Here is a 27,548-nt window from a genome sequence, read left to right on the forward strand (position 1 = left end):
CCTGATGCATTCGGGTGTGTAACTTGTGGTGCATCACGGGCTCTGACACAAAACGGATATTCTGTTTTTTTAAGGATGTTCTGGAAGTCGCAGGGAATGAAAGTATTTGACAGGATCCTATTGATTTGTAAGTGGCATAAGCTGGAATTGGACCCGCGAGATTGTATATTGCAGACATACTGTACTTCACTTACCCAGAACTTCCGGACAGTTTGCGGCAAGCAAAATACTTATCGCAGCCGGGATATGAAGGAATAAGTGTCTATTCCGTGTTTCTGTGATCCATTTATTTTAATAGCAAGTGATAAATACACAGTATTTAAACATACACCTGGGTATAATAAAAAGCATCGTAAAAAAACAAAATCAGAAAAATGCAAGCTTAAAATAAAACCATAAAAAACACAATCGCAGAGCTTTCAAAAAAGGACATTTACAAACTTTAACCAAAACTGTACATCACGAGCACATCCTAAGCGCGTCACTAGTGTGCAAAGTTGTATTCTTTTATTTAATCAGAAAACGTGTGTGCAACCCGTACAAAAGCACATATAAAACGTGGTGAAAAGAGATTATAAATGTGGTTTATTCCCCTTAATAACACATCTCCGATCTGTCTACGAATATCTCATGCAATAGGTCACCGTAGATATTTTACTTCTGTACTCTTCAGTACAACAACTAATGTTACAGAACATTAAAATGTGTTTATATAATGATCCCTTATATTTAGTAAGTGTATATTTTCCCAGGAATGTAACGATTGCTGAAGTTCGGCGTATAATACACAACACATTAATAACACTGCATTTATAGCAACATCCAGTATTATACTCCACACATCACATTAAAAAAAAAAAGAAGCGATCCTCGGTTACAAAAATGTGGTATTATAGTTCTAGAAAATCTATAAAGAGCTTGAATGAGAGGGCGTTAACCCCCTCACTGCCGAAGAGAGCTGCACAGAGCCTTCTAGCACTGAAAAGGTTAATAATGGTTTGGATTGATAAGAACTGGTTTAATGGTCTGTACAAAAGGAACCGAAGCCCTGTGACCGGTCTCTGTGCCGGCTACCCGCGAGAGAGCCCTGGTAAATCCTGTGCCGTGGCGGTTACAGGGAGCGGCGATCTGCTTTATGATCAGGAAGGTAAAGCTAGCTGCACCGCATCTAAATCCATCGACATACCAATGGCAGAGATCCCTTTGCAGACGGGGTTAATGCAAACTAAACAACGCAGGGAACGCCGTGGAGTATAACGCGGTGGTTACCCGCGCTTTATCCTACTGCTCACTGTACTGATGTCTCTGGCCGGAGGTACACGGACATATCATCGTTCGGATGGCCGAGTAGATGGTCAGATCCGCCGCGCTGTATCACGCTGGCTGGAGGCGCTGCTGCACAGTCAGGCCGTATGTATATTGTATTGTAAACACTGCAAGCGCTAGGGGAGGAGCGGCCAACGCCAGTCCTCAAGCGCCACCAATGGGTCCCATTCTAAGGATATCCCTGCTTCAGCACAGGTGGTGCAGTCGATGGCAGCCACTTGTGCTGAAGCAGGGATATCCTTAAAACCTGACCTGTTGGTGGCCATGCAAAGTATCCCTACTATTTATAAAAAGGTGTCACCAGGAAGTGATGCACTGAAAGTGACCTCTCGGGTTACGATGACAGATACATGGTCACATTAAATGAACAGGGTTATATACGTTATATGAAGGTATTGCATGGACAGTTACAGATAAAGTAAGTTATAGGCGTGTGTAACAGTTACAGTAACTATGATGCAGCGTCTTGCTTTGCTCACAAGCACTGCAGAAACCTCTGGCAGCCAAGGGGTTAACGGCAACATATGCACTTAATGTATTTTTCTAGCCCTCATTTGCATGACTGAAAGCACACTATATACTATTGGGGTGCCAGCCTTCTGCTGTAGGGTAATGTGTTCGTAATCCTAATCGCTAGCATCCGGGGTTACCATGGTAACCTTCAAATGGCAGCGGGCTTTAGGAAGAGCTTCCTTTTAACCTCCGGACACTTCCTGTTTCAAACACGTGTCTGCAGAACGTAAACACGGATTTAAAAAATAAAATATAACTGGCATTGTAAAGGTGCAGAAGACAGGGGTGCCCAATGCTACATCCAACTGGCAAAACATATATGGTAATAAGTATAAAGTTTAAATACTTCAATAGTAATGGTAATTACTTGGTTATTTAGTTAAACCCTTTGGCCAAAGCGTCGTTAAGCCTGCACACCGAACGTCAAGGTAAACCAATAATGCAGGTCCTGCCCTACACGGAACCCTTTCCTTTCCCTCTGCGCAGGTCCTGCACTACACGGAACCCTTCCCTTTCCCTCTGCGCAGGTCCTGCACTGCACCGAACCCTTTCCTTTCCCTCTGCGCAGGTCCTGCACTGCACGGAACCCTTCCCTTTCCCTCTGCGCAGGTCCTGCACTGCACGGAACCCTTCCCTTTCCCTCTGCGCAGGTCCTGCACTGCACGGAACCCTTCCCTTTCCCTCTGCGCAGGTCCTGCACTGCACGGAACCCTTCCCTTTCCCTCTGCGCAGGTCCTGCACTGCACGGAACCCTTCCCTTTCCCTCTGCGCAGGTCCTGCCCTACACGGAACCCTTCCCTTTCCCTCTGCGCAGGTCCTGCACTACACGGAACCCTTCTCTTTCCCTCTGCGCAGGTCCTGCACTACACGGAACCCTTCCCTTTCCCTCTGCGCAGGTCCTGCACTGCACGGAACCCTTCCCTTTCCCTCTGCGCAGGTCCTGCACTGCACGGAACCCTTCCCTTTCCCTCTGCGCAGGTCCTGCACTGCACGGAACCCTTCCCTTTCCCTCTGCGCAGGTCCTGCACTGCACGGAACCCTTCCCTTTCCCTCTGCGCAGGTCCTGCACTGCACGGAACCCTTCCCTTTCCCTCTGCGCAGGTCCTGCACTGCACGGAACCCTTCCCTTTCCCTCTGCGCAGGTCCTGCACTGCACGGAACCCTTCCCTTTCCCTCTGTGCAGCAGATATCTCAGAGCAAGTACAAAAATGAAATGTCTAGACTCTAGAGCAGGGGGTCTCCAAACTCGGCCAACAGGTCGGCTTTTATGGATATCCCTGCTTCAGCACAAGTGGCTCAATCACAGTCAAAGACTGAGCCACTGATTGAGCCACCTGTGCTGAAGCAGGGATATCCATAAAAGCCGGCCTGTTGGCGGCCCTTGAGGACGGAGTTTGGAGACCCCCTGCGCTAGAGTGATCAGCGGAAACTGCAGCTTTAAGGACCGCTGCGGAAAAACAGAACATTCCGGAATCCTAATCTAATTCCCGCTGCACGGAAATCTCACGCCTGGCCCCTTTCTAATGCTGCTGTGTATTATGGGTTTAATTTATATAGTATGTGGGTAGCGTCCGATCATCATTTAACTAAAACCAGAAGACTGAGGATGTTTCGGGTCAGCACCTGGGTGACCCGCAACCCTCTGCCAAGGGCGCCGCGGTCCCACGGGATAAGCTCATCTGGCCGCTCAGCGGGTGCCTCCCGCGCTGCCCAGAGATGTAGAGGCCGCGATCCTGGCACGAAGGCGAGCGATCCGCGTCTCCTCTCTCAGCCCGGCACAGAGGCGAGTAATCCGCGTCTTCTCTCTCAGCCCGGCACAGAGGCGAGTAATCCGCGTCTTCTCTCTCAGCCTGGCACAGGCGAGCGATCCGCGTCTTCTCTCTCAGCCCGGCACAGAGGCGAGTAATCCGCGTCTTCTCTCTCAGCCTGGCACAGGCGAGCGATCCGCGTCTTCTCTCTCAGCCCGGCACAGGCGAGCTATCCGCCTCTCCTCTCTCAGCCCGGCACAGAGGCGAGCGATCCGCCTCTCAGCCCGGCACAGAGACGAGCGTTCTGCCTCTCAGCCCGGCACAGAGGCGAGCGTTCTGCCTCTCAGCCTGGCACAGGCGAGCGATCTGCCTCTCAGCCCGGCACAGAGACGAGCGATCTGCCTCTCCTCTCTCAGCCCGGCACAGAGACGAGCGTTCTGCCTCTCAGCCCGGCACAGAGACGAGCGATCTGCCTCTCAGCCCGGCACAGAGACGAGCTATCTGCCTCTCCTCTCTCAGCCCGGCACAGAGACGAGCGTTCTGCCTCTCAGCCCGGCACAGAGACGAGCGTTCTGCCTCTCAGCCCGGCACAGACGAGCGATCTGCCTCTCAGCCCGGCACAGAGACGAGAGATCTGCCTCTCAGCCCGGCACAGGCGAGCGATCTGCCTCTCAGCCCGGCACAGAGACGAGCGTTCTGCCTCTCAGCCTGGCACAGAGGCGAGCGTTCTGCCTCTCAGCCCGGCACAGAGACGAGCGATCTGCCTCTCAGCCCGGCACAGAGACAAGCGATCTGCCTCTCAGCCCGGCACAGAGACGAGCGATCTGCCTCTCAGCCCGGCAGAGACGAGCGTTCTGCCTCTCAGCCCGGCACAGAGACGAGCGATCTGCCTCTCAGCCCGGCACAGAGACGAGCGATCTGCCTCTCAGCCCGGCACAGAGACGAGCGATCTGCCTCTCAGCCCGGCACAGAGACGAGCGTTCTGCCTCTCAGCCCGGCACAGAGACGAGCGATCTGCCTCTCAGCCCGGCACAGAGACGAGCGATCTGCCTCTCAGCCCGGCACAGACGAGCGATCCGCCTCTCAGCCCGGCACAGAGACGGCGATCTGCCTCTCCTCTCTCAGCCCGGCACAGAGACGAGCGTTCTGCCTCTCAGCCCGGCACAGGCGAGCGATCTGCCTCTCAGCCTGGCACAGGCGAGCGATCCGCCTCTCCTCTCTCAGCCCGGCACAGAGGCGAGCGATCCGCCTCTCAGCCCGCCACAGAGACGGCGATCTGCCTCTCCTCTCTCAGCCCGGCACAGGCGAGCGATCTGCCTCTCAGCCCGGCACAGGCGAGCGATCCGCCTCTCCTCTCTCAGGCCGGCACAGAGACGAGCGATCTGCCTCTCAGCCCGGCACAGAGACGAGCGTTCTGCCTCTCAGCCCGGCACAGGCGAGCGATCTGCCTCTCAGCCCGGCACAAAGACGAGCGTTCTGCCTCTCAGCCCGGCACAGGCGAGCGATCTGCCTCTCAGCCCGGCACAGAGACGAGCGTTCTGCCTCTCAGCCTGGCACAGAGGCGAGCGTTCTGCCTCTCAGCCCGGCACAGAGACGAGCGATCTGCCTCTCAGCCCGGCACAGAGACAAGCGATCTGCCTCTCAGCCCGGCACAGAGACGAGCGATCTGCCTCTCAGCCCGGCACAGAGACGAGCGTTCTGCCTCTCAGCCCGGCACAGAGACGAGCGATCTGCCTCTCAGCCCGGCACAGAGACGAGCGATCTGCCTCTCAGCCCGGCACAGAGACGAGCGATCTGCCTCTCAGCCCGGCACAGAGACGAGCGATCTGCCTCTCAGCCCGGCACAGAGACGAGCGTTCTGCCTCTCAGCCCGGCACAGAGACGAGCGATCTGCCTCTCAGCCCGGCACAGAGACGAGCGATCTGCCTCTCAGCCCGGCACAGACGAGCGATCCGCCTCTCAGCCCGGCACAGAGACGGCGATCTGCCTCTCCTCTCTCAGCCCGGCACAGAGACGAGCGTTCTGCCTCTCAGCCCGGCACAGGCGAGCGATCTGCCTCTCAGCCTGGCACAGGCGAGCGATCCGCCTCTCCTCTCTCAGCCCGGCACAGAGGCGAGCGATCCGCCTCTCAGCCCGCCACAGAGACGGCGATCTGCCTCTCCTCTCTCAGCCCGGCACAGAGACGAGCATTCTGCCTCTCAGCCCGGCACAGGCGAGCGTTCTGCCTCTCAGCCCGGCACAGGCGAGCGATCAGCCTCTCCATCTCTAAACAACGCAGCACGCACCCGCTGAGCAGCTGCCATAATGGACGTGAGGTGAGAGGGAAGGAGGCGAGTGTGCGAGGGCTTTGTGTGGGGGGGTCGAGTGTGTATATGAGGAAGGGATGCGTGAGGTCTGAAGATCCGGGGTGCACTAAGTTTTTTTTAAAACCCTTAGGGGTAACCCTGCTCAAAAGGTTCAGAACTGATGAACCAGCGTACACTGCATGTAGCCTGATCTGCTTATCTTCACGTTCCCCTTTATATGATGGTTTAGAAAATACTGATCTCTTTGATCTTCAGTTCTTACTTTCTAATGGTGTATTACTCACACTTCCCTTAACCAGCAACGCACACCAGATTAACCCATGCAGTGCTGGAAGCGGTTACCGGTAAAAAGATATTGGGAAGACAGAAGTTTTATATACAGAGCCGCAGGGTAACGCTCCATGACATCACCAACTTCTAGCAGCGCTTGTGCTGCCGCGTGTTAAACATATTACGTGCAAACCAAGTGAGCAGCACCGGCTACATTTACAGCATCGATCAGATAGAGAGATATCATTTATATAGAGTATTGTTTTTGGGGCACGGATGTTCAGCTTTGCTATTAACTCCTTCAATGCCAGCGGGGCCTGCAATGCTCCTCTGGCGCTGAAGGTGTTAAAGAGATTTGGTAGTGATATACTCTATCGGTAAAGTCTGGATTGATGCCTTCTTAATGAATGACATATACTGTATACAGAAACCCACACAAGTGTAAGGATGTTAAAAATAAAATGTCCTTTGTTTATATTTACAACAGGACTCTGAAAGGGTGCGAGTGAGTCCTAATTTTAGTCAGTAATCCGACTAATGCGTGCCCCCTTCCTAGGAAGAAAAGGGTAAAGCAGAGGTACGGGCAGTAACGTTCCAAAATGTAAAGAATGCACAGGTAAACTTCGTCAAATTATTATTTTTAAACCCCTAAATGAATGGCATTTAAACATATCCCTGTTATTCGTTCACCTTGGTCCCATCGGTGCAAAGGGCTGGTTAGCTGTCCGTGTGTGTGTATATATATGATATTTGGCATTAAGACATGTTACAAGCCCCTTCATCTTTTTGCAATATATACCGTATGCACCTTTTCCGGCTCATCCCGCAGAGCTTCTCTGGAAGAACACAGTGCGGCAGCTTATACGTTGAACAACTCGACGACGCATTTTACATCCCAAGGCAGCAAGCGCGCCGACAGTATGAGACAAAGCCGATGTCTTTAACGCATGCAGCACGGCAAGGTCTTCACTCCGCACGGCACGCTTTACCGGCGGCACACTGGCATGCATTGCTGCCGTCTCCCAAGAGCAGGTGTTCTGGGTTATGAGCCATAAATCCTGCCAGCCCAGCACTGCAGAACTCAGGACAGAACCTCGTCCTCGCCGACCTCCTGTAGGTCGTTCCCTCCCAGGCGCTCCTCGCTGCTTTGTATGCTGTAGATAAAACACATGGAAGGGGGTGAGCTTGTACAATGGCGGACACGTTGGAAGAACAGGTGCGTTTAGTACGGATAAAATAAACTACCACCCTGATTGGACAGACATGGGAAGGGCAGGTGATGGTTGGCTGCTTGTTTGTTGAGTCTAAATCTAGGATCTAGTTGTGATCGTCCCGAATACAATATAATCCTGTGTCATCAATCATAGAATGAATAATACAGTAATATCCCCGTGTTGGTTCCTTGTGAGCTTGGGCACGTCAATGTATCTCCCATAGAGTGTAAGCTCTGTGGCTCAGGAACTTCTTGTGCCTGCAAAATGTGATTTACACTGCAGTGTTATAGAAGAGAAAAAATAAATTGTTTTTTTTTCATTATAATATACATACATAAAGCTATCTAGAAATGAACAAAAAATATGTGACCTACAATTTGTGTTGTTTGTCATCCTGAGTAAATGTTAATACACTATGCCCTCTGCATTTGTGTTCTTTTCTTCATATGAGGTTAACCAGGAGTCCGCTCACCTGAGGAGTGCCGCACATGGGGTGACAGTATTGTGTGTTTTCAGTGCTATACATCACTGGGTTTATTTGCACATTGCACTGTTTATATTTGGTCATTTGCGCCACGAGCCCTTTTTGGTTCAGGTTTACTCGATAGCTGCCTTCAGTTTCAATCAATCCATCAGTCAGTGTAACTCAGCAGCTACAATGTATTCTTATATTATTATTTACATACATACATATTACCAAGGTAACATTATTTTGGGCACCAATCCTAAGAAAAGACATTATGGAACTAGAGAGAGTGCAGAGAAGAGCCACCAAATTAATAAAGGGGATGGACATTCTAACTAATGAGGAGAGGCTAGCTAAATTAGATGTATTTACATTAGAAAAGAGGCGTCTAAGAGGGGATATGATAACTATATACAAATATATTCAGGGACAATACAAGGAGCTTTCAAAAGAACTATTCATCTCACGGGCAGTACAAAGGATTCGGGGCCACCCCTTAAGGTTGGAGGAAAGGAAATTTCACCAGCAACAAAGGAAAGGGTTCTTTACAGTAAGGGCAGTTACAATGTGGAATTCATTACCCATGGAGACTGTGATGGCAGATACAATAGATTTGTTCAACAACAGGTTGGACATCTTTTTAGATGGGAAAGGTATACAGGGATATACCAAATAAGTATACATGGGAAGAATGTTGATCCAGGGAGTAATCCGATTGCCAATTCTTGGAGTCAGGAAGGAATTAATTTTTCCACTTAATGGGGTTTTTTGTTTGCCTTCCTCTGGATCAATAAGTATAGATATAGGATAAAGTATCTGTTGTCTAAATTTAGCATAGGTTGAACTTGATGGACGTACGTCTTTTTTCAACCTCATCTACTATTTAACTATGTAACTATGTAACTATTATCTATTGTTACTGTTTGCAGCTCAAACTGCTGGCTACATTGCAACACTTTAAATATTAAAATGGGGCTCTCCCCAGAGCCCAGCGCCGTGGAAAGAGTAACCTCAGATGCTAGAGATGATGATCAGGATTTTACGATCAGGACCATGTGCAGGGGGCAACATTATACATTATTATATATAATACAGATGCTACAAGTCGCTCTGGCACAGTAGGGGTTAAGGGTGCAGTTAACCCTTTCAGTGTCGTTATATAGACCTTATTGCCCAAACCTGTTTGTGTCGGCGGGTGATTGGGAGAATCACACCTTTTTGCAGACGTTGCTATACATGTAAATTGAACGGCACAAGGTTTGGAGCGAGCCCCGGTGTAGAAACCGGAATGGTCATTTTAACCCTACACGAAATAAACCGCTTTGTATGCTCCGGTCAGAGCGTCTGTATCTTTGTTTGCGGGGAATTGTTCTCTCCTTTGCAAAGTGGGGCGGAAATCGAGGACGCAGAAAGAGATGTAACGTGGGAACAATAACAATAGGACAGTCGGGGCATGGCTAATTATTTCAGCGACAGAATAAGATTGGGGTCTCTGGGGGTTGATGGAACTGTACGTTACATAATCAGGACGTAAACGTATTATGGTGTGAGCAAGACCCCCATGCCCCCCCGTGCCCCTCCACCCCCCCGTGCTCCCCACCCCCCGTGCCCCCCCTCCCCGTGCCCCCCACCCCCCCATGCTTACATTCCGTGCATGCAGCCAGACACATTGTCACAGGGAGGAGAAGGCTGAGTATTTCCCAACGTGCAGCAGACACTAACAACGGTTAATACAACTTGTATATTTGCAGTTGGAATATAATGCACTAATACCCCTCCCCTCTCCCCCCAACAGGTCAGGTTTGAAGGATATCACAGCTTCAGCACAGGTGTCTCAATCACTGAGCCGCCTGTGCTGAAGCAGGGACTGATTGAGCCACCTTTAATATGCCCCTTACCACACCACTTACATTGTAAGCTCTGTTACCATATTTGCTGACACGTGGCGTGTTTAACTATAGATTTATACATGTTCGCTTGCATTGAAATGATCTATCTACATGGGATGAAGATGCTGTATGCAGTGGACACTCAACTTTAACCTAATCAAATAAAAGAGGCAAAAATACTACCCAACACGCCCTGTCCTACCCCCAAAACATATTACTTCAAAGTATAAACAATTTCGTTTTAAGCATTTCCACTAACGGAAAGTAACAGAGAAGGGCGGGCGCCGTGCTGCGCCGCGCTGCGCCTATCCTCCGTGTAATAACACAGGAGGGAGAGGGAGGAGGGGTATGAGCCTGGCATTGCACCAACACGTAGCTGCTGTTACCAGCTTTCCAACGTCTCGGGGTATGACCTGATGAAGGACCCCGAGGCTGGAAAGCTTATAACATCAACCACTTGTTGGCAATGCAAGGCTCATACTCCCCCCCTCCCTCTCCCTCATTGTTACTACATGGAAGAAACGACCCACCCTTCTTTGCCCATGAATGGGGACACTATGTGGCTGCTACAGTATGTCCTCTCCCAGAACCCCCTGCTCTCAGCCTCACTGTTTATTGGCTGTCCCTGCCAATGGAGGACATCAGCCGGGAATCAAAGCTTCAGCTGACTTTGCTGCCAAGGAGAACACACATCAAGGCAGATCAAGATTTTGAGGGATTTTCTCCCACTTAAAAAGGAGGGTTGCCCTATCAAAAAGGTTGGTCATTTTTAACCCCCGTCCTGCCAGAAGGGCCTGTCACACAGTGGTAGGTCACCGCTGGCAGAGAAGAGATTAGTTAAAACTGACACTTCTTAACATATATCCATGAAACGCAAACATTCTGCAAGCCTTCCCATGCACTGAACACACGGCTGTAAACCCCATGCAAGTCCGTGTTACATACAGTAAGGTGCACAGTACGTAAAGAACAGGCAGAGGGAAGTTATACAACTTTCTTTGCTTGGTTACCTTTGGCTGCGGAGTTTGCAGCTAAATTTCCCATTTCCTGACTTGTTTTTTCTAGAATTGAGGGGAGATGGGGGTGAGCGCGGGGGGGAGACAAACTGCTTTCTATAGCAAAGGGGGGTTTGCATGGAAATAAAAAACTCTAAGATATGTATATATGCGTGCGTATGCACGTTTATCCGCGTACACACACACACACGCACGCACGCACGCACGCACGCACGCACGCACACACACACACACACACACACACACACACACACACACACAGCAGTAATCAACATTGCCCATGTATTTACTGTAACTTCTTCTCTGTAAGATGGTTCAATTAAAAGTTTTTCTGTCATACACTAATACATATACATATACACATACATACATATACACATACATACATATACACATACATACATATACACATACATACATTTCTCGAACTACATTTTATTATGAGCCGTACCACAGCAAAAGCATTTTTACATACATAGAGGGGCCTGGGGATTTGGAAAGGTTCATTTATTGGGTTCTGCAGTCTATAGGGGCAATTCCTCCTATGACCAAAGTGAACTAATTTCAGTGACATGATCAAGCGTCCCACCTGGGTGATTGATAACTTTTTTTTACTTAAATCTGACACCTAGAATTATTTTGAATGGTTTTATTAAAGTGAGACTTGGGAGAGGTGTGATTTCCGCTGGCTGCTCCTGTGTGTGTGATGGGACTGGGGGATCAGCAAGTCCCCTCTCCCCTTATCTTTATTGGGTCTCTGGTAAGAACAGGGGAGAGGGGGGGGGGAGATAAGGGGAAAGAAAACAATTGATTGACAAACACACGCACCTCCCTCCCACCCCAGAGGACCCCAAGAAATTAATCTGGGCGCATATGTGGAATTACACCTTCAGGGGCATTCCCCTCTCCAGGCCAAAGTGAATTAGGGTCAGTATTATATATAACACTGTTGGATAAATCTAAATAACGGAAACCCATTTGTAAAAAATACTTGTCTGTCTCCATAGTAACTGATTTAGAAAGTTTTTAGCAAGTATTTTTTCCCTTCGGTTTGTCTAAAGAAGGCAAAATAATTTGTTTAAAGTGATGACGGGAAAGAGCGCGCGCGCACACACACACACACACACACACACACACACACACACACACACACACACACACACACACACGATAAGCGAAAATGTATATATATATATATATATGTATATATAAGGGGGGGATTTAAATTCTGTAAAGAAAAGTTTTTACATTGATAAGGTGCTTATTTTTTTTTGCATGCTACCTGGGATTGCTCCTTTTAGAGGGTTGAGAAAACCTCTGTCCTGGCGCAAGACGTCACTTTAATTTCGGGGTGACCTGTGCTTCCTCTGCCCTGCAGAAACTAAGCCGGACTTTGCTACGCTGTGCGCCATTCTGGCTGCAGACCGGCGGCGGCTGCGTTATCTTCTTACTCACGCCGGCAACTAGGGTGCTGAAACCCTGCAGAACCTGGGGCTCCCCTGAAGAGAAGGGGGGGGCCTGGGATGCCCCCGAAATAAGGGAACTTTTAAACCCCCACCAGTTGAATGCAGGAATTTGGTGCTTGCTGCACGTCTGTTGTTTTAACTCCCAGGGTTGGATGAGGTCGGAAACGCAGGGAATATCTGTAAGAATTCCGCGCTGGGACCGGCCGATGCACGGAGGGGTCTGCAGGCCGATGCACAGAGGGGTCTGCAGGCCGATGCACGGAGGGGTCTGCAGGCCGATGCACGGAGGGGTCTGCAGGCAGATGCCTGGAGGGGTCTGCAGGCCGATGCACGGAGGGGTCTGCAGGCAGATGCCTGGAGGGGTCTGCAGGCCGATGCATGGAGGGGTCTGCAGGCCGATGCATGGAGGGGTCTGCAGGCAGATGCCTGGAGGGGTCTGCAGGCCGATGCATGGAGGGGTCTGCAGGCCGATGCACGGAGGGGTCTGCAGGCAGATGCCTGGAGGGGTCTGCAGGCCGATGCATGGAGGGGTCTGCAGGCCGATGCATGGAGGGGTCTGCAGGCCGATGCATGGAGGGGTCTGCAGGCAGATGCCTGGAGGGGTCTGCAGACCGATGCATGGAGGGGTCTGCAGGCCGAAGCACGCAGGGGTCTGCAGGCCGATGCATGGAGGGGTCTGCAGGCCGATGCATGGAGGGGTCTGCAGACCGATGCATGGAGGGGTCTGCAGGCCGATGCATGGAGGGGTCTGCAGACCGATGCATGGAGGGGTCTGCAGGCCGAAGCACGGAGGGGTCTGCAGGCCGATGCATGGAGGGGTCTGCAGGCTGATGCATGGAGGGGTCTGTATGCCGGGTGCTGATTCTAAAGCCTTGTTTATTGTAGCGCTGGGGCGGCCAATGCCAGTCCTCTATGGCCCCCAAAAGGTCAGGTTTTCAGGATATCCCTGCTTCAGCACAGGTGGCTCAATCAGCGGCTCAGTCCAAAACTAAGCCACTAATTGAGCCACCTGTGCTGAAGCAGGGATATCCTGAAAACCTGACCTGTTAGTGGCCTTTGAGGACTGGAGATGGCCTTCCCTGTTATAAACTGAGCCAAGTCTCATTCTTCAAGGTTAATTACATTCAACTAAATCCCCAGCTAATCCCCGGCTAATCCCCAGCGCCGCGGGTGAAACGCAGAGAAGGCGCGGCGCTGCGGGGAGTCCGTTCTGATCGGCGCGGTCACACATACGGCAAGGCTGGCCACATCTGTATTCTTTTACATTTTATTTTACGGGGGCGCTCCCAGTACCCGAGATGCATTGTGGTGAATTTACCGGGTTTAAATCTTCCCGTACAGCATCCAAAATGGCAGCCAAATTTCGGGCCAATAGGAAGCTGCAACATCGGTTGTGGCTTCCTAATGGATGGCCCTTTAAATACCCTATAAAATCAGTAAGGGAAGTATCAGTATCCGGGGTAGGTTTGCCAGGCGGCTTCTCCAAAAATACTGGACACAATGGTGAAAGGTGCGACGCGCTGGACACACACACACACACACACACACACTCTGCTTCATGCTGTTTCCTCCTCTCCTTGGCCCCACCCCCAAGGTCCTGACACCTCCTGCCTATTGGCTGCATTACCCAGCAGCAACCAATCAGGGGGCTGGGCAGCTTCCTCCATCCTAACAGCCCTGCTGTCTTCCTTCTCAGGGAAATCCCCCCCCCCCCCAAGCCGGTCAGGTCACTATGTCCAGAGAGGTAATACCGGTATACACATACACGCCCAGAGAGGTAATACCGGTATACACATACATGTCCAGAGAGGTAATACCGGTATACACATACACGCCCAGAGAGGTAATACCGGTATACACATACACGCCCAGAGAGGTAATACCGGTATACACATACACGCCCAGAGAGGTAATACCGGTATACACATACACGCCCAGAGAGGTAATACCGGTATACACATACACGCCCAGAGAGGTAATACCGGTATACACACACACGCCCAGATAGGTAATACCGGTATACACACACACGCCCAGATAGGTAATACCGGTATACACATACACGCCCAGAGAGATAATACCGGTATACACATACACGCCCAGAGAGGTAATACCGGTATACACATACACGCCCAGAGAGGTAATACCGGTATACACATACACGCCCAGAGAGGTAATACCGCTATACACATACACGCCCAGAGAGGTAATACCGGTATACACATACACGCCCAGAGAGGTAATACCGGTATACACATACACGCCCAGAGAGGTAATACCGGTATACACATACACGCCCAGAGAGGTAATACCGGTATACACACACGCCCAGAGAGATAATACCGGTAGACACATACACGCCCAGAGAGGTAATACCGGTATATACATACACGCACAGAGAGGTAATACCGGTATACACATACACGCCCAGAGAGGTAATATCGGTATACACATACACACCCAGAGAGGTAATACCGGTATACACGTACACGCCCAGAGAGGTAATACCGGTATACACATACACGCCCAGGGAGGTAATACCGGTATACACATACACGCCCAGAGAGGTAATACCGGTATACACGTACACGCCCAGAGAGGTACTGTAATACCGGTATACACATACACGCCCAGAGAGGTAATACCGGTATACACATACACACCCAGAGAGGTAATACCGGTATACACATACACGCCCAGAGAGGTAATACCGGTATACACATACACGCCCAGAGATGTAATACCGGTATACACATACACGCCCAGAGAGGTAATACCGGTATACACACACGCCCAGAGAGATAATACCGGTATACACATACACGCCCAGAGAGGTAATACCGGTATATACATACACGCCCAGAGAGGTAATACCGGTATACACATACACGCCCAGAGAGGTAATACCGGTATACACATACACACCCAGAGAGGTAATACCGGTATACACGTACACGCCCAGAGAGGTAATACCGGTATACACATACACGCCCAGGGAGGTAATACCGGTATACACATACACGCCCAGAGAGGTAATACCGGTATACACGTACACGCCCAGAGAGGTAATACCGGTATACACATACACACCCAGAGAGGTAATACCGGTATACACATACACGCCCAGAGAAGTAATACCGGTATACACATACACGCCCAGAGAGGTAATACCGGTATACACATACACTCCCAGAGAGGTAATACCGGTATACACATAGACGCCCAGACAGGTAATACCGGTATACACATACACGCCCAGAGAGGTAATACCGGTATACACATACACGCCCAGAGAGGAAATCCGGTATACACATACACGCCCAGAGAGGTAATACCGGTATACACATACACGCCCAGAGAGGTAATACCGGTATACACATACACGCCCAGAGAGGTAATACCGGTATACACATACACGCCCAGAGAGGTAATACCGGTATACACATACACGCCCAGAGAGGTAATACCGGTATACACATACACGCCCAGAGAGGTAATACCGGTATACACATGCACGCCCAGAGAGGTAATACCGGTATACACATACACGCCCAGAGAGGTAATACCGGTATACACATACACGCACAGAGAGGTAATATCGGTATACACGTACACACCCAGAGAGGTAATACCGGTATACACATACACGCACAGAGAGGTAATATCGGTATACACGTACACGCCCAGAGAGGTAATACCGGTATACACATACACGCCCAGAGAGGTAATACCGGTATACACATACACGCCCAGAGAGGTGGTATACACATACACGCCCAGAGAGGTAATACCTGTATACACATACACGCCCAGAGAGGTAATACCGGTATACACGCCCAGAGAGGTAATACCGGTATACACGCCCAGAGAGGTAATACCGGTATACACATACACGCCCAGAGAGGTAATACCGGTATACACATACACACCCAGAGAGGTAATACCGGTATACACGCCCAGAGAGGTAATACCAGTATACACATACACGCCCAGAGAGATAATACCGGTATACACATACACGCCCAGAGAGGTAATACTGGTATACACATACACGCCCAGAGAGGTAATACCGGTATACACATACACGCCCAGAGAGGTAATACCGGACACATACACACCCAGAGAGGTAATAACGGTATACACACACACGCCCAGAGAGGTAATACCGCTATACACATACACGCCCAGAGAGGTAATACCGGTATATACATACATGCCCAGAGAGCTAATACCGGTATACATATACACGTCCAGAGAGGTAATACCGGTATACACATACACGCCCAGAGAGGTAATACCGGTATACACATACACACCCAGAGAGGTAATACCGGTATACACATACACGCCCAGAGAGGTAATACCGGTATACACATACACACCCAGAGAGGTAATACCGGTATACACATACACTCCCAGAGAGGTAATGCCAGTTTACACATACACGCCCAGAGAGGTAATACCGGTATACACATACACGCCCAGAGAGGTAATACCGGACACATACACACCCAGAGAGGTAATAACGGTATACACACACACGCCCAGAGAGGTAATACCGCTATACACATACACGCCCAGAGAGGTAATACCGGTATACACATACACGTCCAGAGAGGTAATACCGGTATACACATACACGCCCAGAGAGGTAATACCGGTATACACGTACACGCCCAGAGAGGTAATGCCAGTTTACACATACACGCCCAGTATTACCTCTCATTTTGTACCTGACAGAGTGTCCAAACACAGGACTGTCCATTTCAATGCAGGACACCCTTAATCCTGGGGCCCCCGGAGATGACACTACGGCGGTTCATCTCTGGAGGATTAACCAGAGGTTGTAGGGGCAGGTTGCCCCTTTGAACCGTTCTGGCAGCCGAGGGATGAAACCTTAATGACCTTCGCCCCCAAGTAACCGCAGGGCGGGGACTTACGTCAGCAGGTTTCCGGGGGAGGACATGGAGCGCTCCTCTTTCCTGCTCCCCTCGAACGGGTTCCCAAAGGAGCGTTTCCGAAGCATCGTTTTCACCAAGATCTGCGGAGCGCGGAGAGTCAGAGGTCAATACAGACGCCGAACACAAGGCCGCAATCATTTCACAGGCTTTGTCTCCTTTAGTTTACAAGAGATCTGCCGCTGTAAATAAAAACGCGCCCCCGCAGTTTGCAAAACACATGTAATTATGTTCCTTACCGCGAGAATCCAAGCGGGAGCTTTTTGGTTTTGCGCATTTTTTATTTCTTTTTTAACCCTATTAATTTCAGCTCCGGGGACCCCGGCTCCTGGAGATACTTCCGTAGGGGACCCCCGGCTTCTGGAGATACTTCCGTAGGGGACCCCGGCTCCTGGAGATACTTCCGTAGGGGACCCCCGGCTTCTGGAGATACTTCCGTAGGGGACCCCCGGCTTCTGGAGATACTTCCGTAGGGGACCCCCGGCTTCTGGAGATACTTCCGTAGGGGACCCCCGGCTTCTGGAGATACTTCCGTAGGGGACCCCCAGCTTCTGGAGATACTTCCGTAGGGGGCGCCGGCTGCCGCTTGGCTAGCAGGGATCATGTAATGGCCGCTTTTCAAATCTCCCGCGCCCTGCGGGCCAATAGGGAACCGTGATGTCATCTGGCGCGGCTTCCTATTGGCCCACGTGACGCGGGAGGTTTAAACGTGCAGGAGATACCGGCGCCCCCTTCAGAGGTTATCTCCAGAAGCAGGGGGTCCCCGCCGCTGAAATTAGTGGGGTTCAGCTCCTGACACCCCCTGCTTCAATCCTAGGTTTGGTTTCTTGGGAAATTAAGACGGATTGGATTTTCTGCGGTCACTGTTAGAGGGGTACAGAGAAGGGAGACCCAACACAAGGCCTGGGGTACATTAAGCAACGACGCAGGGCACCCCCATCTTGTGGTAACTGCCATCAACTTAGATGGGGTGCGATACCCTGCATTGCGGTTGATGAGTCCTGGTCTATGTGCGGAGCAGGAGATTGCGCAGGCAATCGCATGAAAAGGGAGTACCTAGTGCAAGGGATGCCAACTCCAGTCCTCAAGGGACGCCAACAGGTCAGGTATTACGGATATCCCTGCTTCAGCACAGGTGGCTCAGTCTTAGTCTTTGACTGAGCCACTTGTGCTGAAGCAGGGATATCCTGAAAACTTGACCTGTTGGTGGCCCCTGAGGACTGGAGTTGGCCTCCTCTGACCTAAGGAAACCTGTAAACCTCTTCAGTTATACCTTCTTCCTGCCTACCCTACAGCCTGCCCTCTTATTAGTTGTATCAGGAGCAGGACATTGAACTCCTCCAAATGAATAAAGGGGATGGACAATCTGATTTACGAGGAGAGACTAAATTAGATTTATTTACATTAGAAAAGAGGCGTCTAAGAGCGGATATGATAACTATATACAAATATATTCGGGGACAGTGCAAAGAGCTTTCAAAAGAACTATTCACCCCACAGGCAGCACTAAGGACTCGGGGGCATCTCTTGAGGTTGGAGGAAAGGAGATTTCACCAGCAACAAAGGAAAGGGTTCTTTACAGTAAGGGCAGTTACAGTGTGGGATTCATTACCCATGGTGACTGTGATGGCAGATACAATAGATATGTTAAAAAAAAGGTTGGACATCTTTTTAGAAAGGAAAGGTATACAGGGATATACCAAATAAGTATAATGGGAAGGATGTTGATCCAGGGATTAATCTGATTGCCAATTCTTGGAGCCAGGAAGGAATTTATTTTCCCTTATAAGATATCATTGGATGATTTAACACTGGGGTTTTTTGTTTGCTTCCTCTAGATCAATAAGCAAGTATAGATATAGGATAAAGTATCTGTTGTCTAAATTTTACATACAGTAGGTTGAACTTGATGGACATATGTCTTTTTTTAACCTCAGCTGCCACACTATGTAACTATGTAACAACCACACTATGTAACTATGTAACAGCCACACTATGTAACTATGTAATTATTACACTATGTAACTATGTAATTATTACACTATGTAACTGCCACACTATGTAACTATGTAATAACTACACTATGTAATAATGTAACAGCCACACTATGTAACTATGTAATTATTACACTATGTAACAATGTAATAACTACACTATGTAACTATGTAATAACTACACTATGTAACTATGTAATAACTACACTATGTAACAATGTAATAACTACACTATGTAACTATGTAATTATTACACTATGTAACAATATAATAACTACACTATGTAACTATGTAATAACTACACTATGTAACTATGTAATAACTACACTATGTAACTATGTAATAACTACACTATGTAACTATGTAATAACTACACTATGTAACTATGTAATAACTACACTATATAACAATGTAATAACTACACTATGTAACTATGTAATAACTACACTATGTAACAATGTAATAACTACACTATGTAACTATGTAATAACTACACTATGTAAGAATGTAATAACTACACTATGTAACTATGTAATAACTACACTATGTAACTATGTAATAACTACACTATGTAACAATGTAATAACTACACTATGTAACTATGTAATAACTACACTATGTAAGAATGTAATAACTACACTATGTAACTATGTAAAAACTACACTATGTAACTATGTAATAACTACACTATGTAACAATGTAATAACTACACTATGTAACTATGTAATAACTACACTATGTAACTATGTAATAACTACACTATGTAACTATGTAATTATTACACTATGTAACAATGTAATAACTACACTATGTAACTATTACACTATGTAACAGCCACACTATGTAACTATGTAATAACTATACTATGTAACTATGTAATAACTACACTATGTAACTATTACACTATTACACTATGCAACAGCCACACTATGTAACTATGTAATAACTACACTATGTAACTATGTAACTATGTAACAATATTTGTGACTCACCACCGTGGCCAGGCTTGGGACGTGCTTGACCGAATTCTCCACCTCTTCCTCGGTCACTTCTATCAGGGTGCAGTTGTCGTCCTCTGTCGGCAGAGGCTGTGCTCCGTGTTTGGTAACCCAAGGGTGCAGCTTAAAAGAACAAAATACAGCATCAGGGGAACGTTCCTATTAACACGGACAGCAGGACCGGTCACCGACGCGCCATTAAATAAACGCCATGTCGCCATACTGTTCTCGAATGAATGAGCGCACAATCCTTTTAACCCTTTCTCGGACAGAGGGGACAGCGTCACTGCTGAGGTAACTAAACATGGCTATTTCTTCGGCCGCGTCCATGCTTAGCGCGACAGCACGGCGTGAACAAAAGGCTGTGCCTCAATGGGGACGGCCATAGAGTGCGCGAGGGTGACCGATTTTTCCGGTCACGTGAGCGGTTCCGCCAATGAGGGCGAACCAGCTCCGTGATGTCACGGCCCCGCCTCCCCATCGCGTCTCCCCCTAGGCCGCGAATCGCCTCTGCAGCAGGCGCGCACGTGCCTAGCATGGCCTCGGCCTTACAGTGTCTGCGGCTTTACTCATATTTCTAGCAAAATGTTCTACAATAGGGGACTTTGTTGAACATAAAAGTATCCCCTAACGCTTCTGTCGCGGGAGACCAGGTCGCTCAACACATTTATATTTCTGGGATCAGTCAATAGGCAAAACAAGGCAGTGACATGAAATGGGGTTTATTTGGGGAAAACCTCGGAAATACAACAAAACATCTCCTGGGGTCGGGGGTATGAGGTCGAGCCTTTCCTGGGTGCAGGCCGCCCGCTTGCAAGGGATCACCCTCATCGGAACCTTGTTCCGGACGTCCTGGACCGAGATTCGGCAGAAACTCCTGACCGGGACCTAGTCCCGATACTCCTGGAACTGTTTTCGGCAGGAACTCCTGTCCGCGACCGCTACGTTCGCAGATGAGAGCTTGGTCCTCGCGTCTGACCGTCGGGGGACCTTAGGATCACCGTGTGTCCGTCTGTCCCGATACCATGTGATTGCCGACAAGGCTTCTATGATTTGGACTGCAGTTATTATTAACCATTTAGTGGCCCCTATATCCCTGAACTCTATAGGTTTATTGCTGCATCTCCAATTTATATGCAATTGTCAAAGGGTTTGTAGCACCTACCATTGAGGTGTTTTCCTCTCTATACTGCTCCACATGTATTAACCCTGGTCCCTGGTTTAAGGAGCTACCAGGCACCCCACAACCTTTATTGTATAGCCTGGTTACCCCCTCACGTCACACCTTCCCTGTGTAAACCAACCAGGAGAGGGGCAATACTGGATTTGGTCATATCAAACAATGCAGAAGTAATAACACATATTTAAGTCCTGGAACATTTGGGTAACAGTGATCATAACATGGTCTCATGTGAAATAAATGATCAAAAAAACAGATTACTAGGGTTCAACAAAGACTTTACATTTTTTAAAAGCAGATTTTAATAAACTGCAGAATAATCAGCAAGGAATAAACTGGGACGATGTTTTTTGCAGGGAAAACGTGGAAGATAAATGTTAGAAAAGCACACTTATCAGTGTATATACCCTTGGGTAATAAGTATAAAAGAAACAAGTCAAAACCAATGTGGCTAAATAAACAGGTAGGGGAGGAAATGGACAAGAAGAGGAAGGCGTTTAGATTCTTTAAAGCTGCAGTTCAGTCTTTTTTTTTAATTAATTTTTTTACTTCAATAGTTTCATGTGTACAATCTCTAATTAACTAAAGAACTGTATAGCTGCAGGTCAATTCGTTCTCCATGTATTGATAGGTTGAAATTTGGTGACATAATTAGTGAAGGGATCTGTTTATATTCTGCTTGTCTGTCAGTGGAAGCTCATGAATATTCATGAGCACTCCTGCACTGACATGTGCAAGAGGGAGGGCAGGGCTGACAAAGGGGTGTGCCAGAGCTTGTGACAGGACATGAAGGGGCAGTGCCTTAGCAAATGGCTGTTAAAATAGAATACAAGAAAATTGGTCTTTCAAAGTTGTTGTTTTTAAACAGAAACTGCTAAAAGTATTTTTTCTTACTACAGAACTGATTTATTAAAAAAAAACACACATGCAGGATATTGACTGAACTGCAGCTTTAAGTCAGAAGGGACAGAGACATCGTATCAGAATTATAAGGAATGTAACAAAAATCAAATTAGCAAAAAACTTAAAAGAAAAAAAAAAAAGGATTGCAATAGAAAGTAAGATCAACCCTAAAATGTTCTTTAAGTACCTTAATAACAAAAAAATGAGAAAATAAAATATAGGACCCTATCAGTGTGAGATGGGTAGGCAAATCACTGGAGATAAGGAAAAAGCTGAGGTATTAAACAATTTTTTGGCCTCTTTATTTACCAGGGAAGAATCAATTTCAATAGTAGTGCCGCAGGAGGAAGCCACAACCTCCATATTAATGAACAATTGGTTAACTGAGGAAGAAGTTCATAGGCGGCATGATAAAATTGAAGTAAATAAGGCACCTGGCCCCGATGGCATACATCCAAGAGTTCTCAAGGAGTTAAGTTCAGTAATGGCCAAACTGTTACATTTAATATTCAAGGACTCCATTTCCACAGGCTCAGTACCACAAGATTGGCGCAAAGCAGATGTGGTGCCTATATTTAAAAAGTGAGCTAGTTCACAACCGGGGAATTACAGACCTGTAAGCCTGACTTCAATAGAGGGGAAACTACTTGTAGGTTTAATACGGGATAATATTCAGGAATACCTAATGGAAAACAAAATTATTAGTAATAGTCAGCATGGATTTATGAAGGATAGATCTTGCCAAACTAACCTTATTAGTTTCTTTGAAGAGGTAAGTAGGAATTTAGACCAGGGTAATGCAGTTGATGTGGTCTATTTAGATTTTGCAAAGGCTTTTGATACGGTTTCACACAAGAGATTAGTGTACAAAATAAAGAAAATTTGACCTAGTAAAAAATATTTGCACCTGGATTGAAAACTGGTTGAAGGACAGACAACAGAGGGTTGTCATAAATAGAACTTTTCAAGTTGGGCTAAAGTCGTGAGTGGAGTACCTCAGGGATCGGTACTGGGACCCCTGCTTTTTAACTTGTTTATTAATGACCTTGAGGTTGGGATCGAGAGCAAAGTCTCCATCTTTGCTGATGACACTATATTGTGTAAGGTAGTAGAATCAGAGCAGGATGTAATTCCTCACCAGAAGGACTTGGAGAGACTGGAAACGTGGGCAGGTAAATGGCAAATGAGGTTTAATACAGATAAATGTAAAGTTATGCATTTGGGAAACAAGAATAAAAAGGCGACTTACAAATGAAATGGGGCTAAATTAGGGGAATCCTTGAAGGAGAAGGATTTAGGGATGCTTGCAGACAGCAGTTACATAGTAGATGAGGTTGAAAAAAGACATACGTCCATCAAGTTCAACCTGTGCTAAATTTAGACGACAGATACTTTATCCTATATACGTACTTACAGTATATTGATCCAGAAGAAGCAAACAAAAAACCCCAATGAAATATAATCCAATGATATCTCATAAGGGGGAAAATAAATTCCTTCCCAATAAATCAGATTACTCCCTGGGTCAACATCCTTCCCATGTTTACTTATTTGGTATATCCCTGTATACCTCTCCTTTCTAAAAAGAAGTCCAAACTTTTTTTTAACAATCTATTGTATCTGCCATCACATATACTGGATATCCCAACCATGTTTAAATCCCCCGATTACGGGGGCCGTGTCGCGGGAGAATTTAAACATGGCCACGGGGAAACCGGCAGCCCGTGGCAGGGCCTGTAACTCGGGAAGCAGGGGGTCCCCAGACCTGAAATCACTGGGTTCAGCTCCGGAGACCCCCTGCTACAATAATATGTTATTAAAATAAAATCCCCGCGATGGCCTGTTAAGGGCGCGCAGGGGGAGTGGCTGATTCAGTCTCTCAGTGCGCGTCTCTTACAGACAGGTGAAGCCCGGTAGAATTCGCACCACGCGAGTCCCATTAAAACAGAAGGACCCCCCTGTGTTACCATGACGGGCTATTAGTCTGGCCGATGGAATCTCGCGGCTACGGACAGGACGCCATGTGAGACCCCCAAGGCAAGTTTCATCTGTATTGGACAAAGAAAAGTTATCATACTAACGCTTTCCCCCCCTTTTTGACGGTGTATTTAAGGGGTTCACTCTGTCAGTAAAGAGAAAATGTATCTATGTTAGATACGCCACGAAAAAAAGAATGTCTCTTTTACTGAGCAGCGACCGTTAATAACCGCGCCGCTAATCAAGGATCCTGCCGCTTATCTACTCACCAAATCTAGATTGCAAGACAGCAGCTACAAACCTCAACCCGATATCACCGTGCATCGCACAAGCGTGTGTAAGGAAACGGGTTCTTAACGCCGCGTTTAAAGGGCCAGTTCCATGTAGGGGTTCAAACATAAATCCATATATATACTTTTAACAAACGTAGCGTTGTAGTTAGGCTTCTTTAGACACATTAATTCCCCCTTAAAGTGACTTTTACTCGTATCTTGTGAATAATAAATGCCGTATTTTTCCTGGAACACGGATTTTAAACATATCAGCCAAGTTTATGTATATGACTAATAACGGCATCACTTTGCACGCATAAAACAGCAAAATAAAACTATTTACCTGTGGCTTTGAAGACTGACAAACAGTCTTACCACCTACAGATATTCGATAAAGATTGTAAGAAACATCCAAAGCAGTCGTTTACCACGACAATGTTACAAGCGGATTTATTTTGTATGTTAATCAGCTATATGTAACATGCCCCTGTCCTAGCAGGGTGTGCCCTTTAAAAATGGACCCAAGAACCACACGACACTGTACGGAGGGTCCCGGGTTATAAAGACCAGCTCGTAGCACATTAAACCGTGCGCTGGAAAGGGAAAGCGACGCCGTTTCCTGACGTGGGGTTAGGGTACGGCCCCAGTATCAGCCGCGGCACGAGAGCAAAGAGAAGAATGTGGTCGCGCATCGCGATCTGTACACGCGCGCGCAGGCAGCTGCTGGGCCCGGCACCCACGAGGGGCGGAACTTGTTCCTTCGGTGCTCGCCGCAGCGCTCGCCGCAGCCTACACTGGGGACTCCGCCTAAGTATGTTAGCCGCATTATCCATTTCCCGATATGTGATTTAACAATGGTATCTTAAAGCTGCAATACTACATTTCCCCTACCCCCTCTTTTCTTTCTTATTTGTACATGTAAAGCTTGTGACAATGTATTATTATACATTCTTACCTACGCTGGCTCCTGTTATAAATCAGTCAAAATCCTGATTGTGTGCCTAACATAATGGCCGCCTTTCCAGTTTCAAACAATGCTTCAGTCAGTGTAACTCAGCAGCTACAATATATTCTGGTTTTACTGCAGCAATATTGTCTGCTGTTGCAGTTTGCAGCTCAAACTGCTGGGAACATTGGCAACACATTATCACAAACAGGAAAGTGTTACAAAGATCTTGCACTGCTGGAGAGGTGAGCTAAAACCTGCTGCATAAATCAAAAGGATGCTTTAAAACTCATTAAAAATGGAATAAAAATAAATAAACTTAAAAACAGTCACTATTACCCAATACTACAGAACTAATTTATTTGAAAAAAAAAAAAAACCCCATAAGACTTCCCGTGTTTTGCTGCTTTAACGCGAGTTCATCTAATCATTGGGGCGCTGCCAATCCTTGTTGATGTATCACAGAGATGAATGAATCAGGAGCCAGAAGTGGGATGGGATTGAGTGGATTGGGTGTTTGAAGCGTTTTGGATTTCAGGCCCAGCGTTACTACACTGTGCTATTAAATGCACCTTCAGCCCTAGGGAAGGGATCTTTATTTTGGAACCTCCTCCCACCCCTAAAACCAGGTTGGGTATCAGTGGGTCCCTACAGCTGAACCAAGCTATTTTCGGCTCTGGAACCTCCTGGGTTCCTCCGATAATCACAGACGAAGGTATTCTGGGGAAACAAAATGGTGCTTTGAATCTCCAGCGTTACGCTGGCCAATAGGAACAGCAACATCATCCGTAAAAGTACCGGCACGACTGTAAGCGGCAACTATCCCACGAACCGAAAAATGGCGTCATTCAGCTCCTGGGGCGGCCTTGTTCCCATTGTGGTAAAGACCAGGGGGTAACTGCGGATTTAGGGTATGCTGGGGCGTGGCGGTCATGTTTCATTTTATTCTAATAGGATTTGAGCCGGTGGGTTCTACGCTCTCTCCCCTCCCGGCTCCGGAAACTCCCCGGCTCCGGAAACTCCCCGGCTCCCAAGACTCTTACACTTTATTTGCCAGTTTTCTCCTCCCATCCCGCGGTGAAAGATAATGACCGCCAAACTGCAGACTATTAGGACATTGAGGCTTCCTATTGGATGACCGCAGGTACCCAAAAACCTAAGAAGTTCCCCCAAAGCTGTGTCTCTGGAGATAGAAATGAAGTGGTTCCCTCTTCCACCCCCCGGTGTAACTCACCCAAAACTGGGTTTTAACAGAGATTGATGCGTTAAGACTCATATTGATGCGTTAAGACTCATCCTTTCTTTCTGGTTAAGAATCCTGGTTGATCTGGGATCACACGGATCCCCGCACTTCTGTACACACAAAATATCGATGTGCACATTCTGCTTACCTTGATCTCCGGCACCGAGGTTCTAGATTCTGGGTTCTTATCTAGCATACGCAGAATTAAGTCCTTCAGCTCCTCAGAAATGGCCGGCCTGCAAAACAACCGCATGAAAATAAACCAGTTGCTAAACCCCCACCGTACCCCAAAACCTCCCAGGCGTTCAGCGGACACGGCAACGGCATTTGGGGGACCTCGCCTCACGCAGGCCGATATCCACAGAGATGTGTTCTGGACTTAACGAGGTATAAACCTAAGGTAACACTCATTGAGCATTTACAGGCGTCTTGAAAGCTCGTCTGTGTCTGGATAAATCACATTTTCGTCCGGAAAGGGCTTCGCTCGAAGTACAACGGCCGTTAGTGCGCGTGAGATGACGAAGCGTTGTTCCCACGGACAACGCCTGTCCGCAGGAGGTCTGTTAGGCTACGTTTACCGTGCGTGCCACAGAGCGCGTGCACCTGCCGCAGGCGCGATCTGTGAACTGTGCTCTTCAGAGATGTTCTGGCGATGGGGCGGCGTGGCCGTGACGTCACTTGAGCGGTTCGCCCTCATTGGCTGAACCGCTTCCCGTGACGCGGATGTCACGCGGCCATCGCTTGGAAAGACACAATATTTTGTCTTTCCAAAACACGGTCGTGCCGACGCGCTTCCACGCGATTGCGCACACTATGTGCGCCTCTATTGACATGAGGTATTTGTTCCGGCAGCGCACACCATA

At 47.9% G+C, this 27,548-nt stretch overlaps 1 protein-coding gene across 1 annotated transcript in view; it reads right to left on the reverse strand.

Moving 5' to 3' along the window:
- Positions 1-6,605: 6,605 nt before the first annotated feature.
- The window catches only part of CAMKK2 (calcium/calmodulin dependent protein kinase kinase 2), a 92,394-nt gene continuing 71,451 nt past the window's right edge, over positions 6,606-27,548 (reverse strand). The window contains 5 exon segments of the mRNA XM_075568222.1: positions 6,606-7,317; positions 10,743-10,793; positions 17,155-17,255; positions 20,159-20,287; positions 26,834-26,921. Coding sequence (XP_075424337.1) covers positions 7,245-7,317; positions 10,743-10,793; positions 17,155-17,255; positions 20,159-20,287; positions 26,834-26,921 — 442 coding nt within the window. The 3' untranslated portion in view covers positions 6,606-7,244.

This window comes from Ascaphus truei, chromosome 13 (assembly GCF_040206685.1).
Source record: "Ascaphus truei isolate aAscTru1 chromosome 13, aAscTru1.hap1, whole genome shotgun sequence".
Classification (NCBI taxonomy): domain Eukaryota; kingdom Metazoa; phylum Chordata; class Amphibia; order Anura; family Ascaphidae; genus Ascaphus; species Ascaphus truei.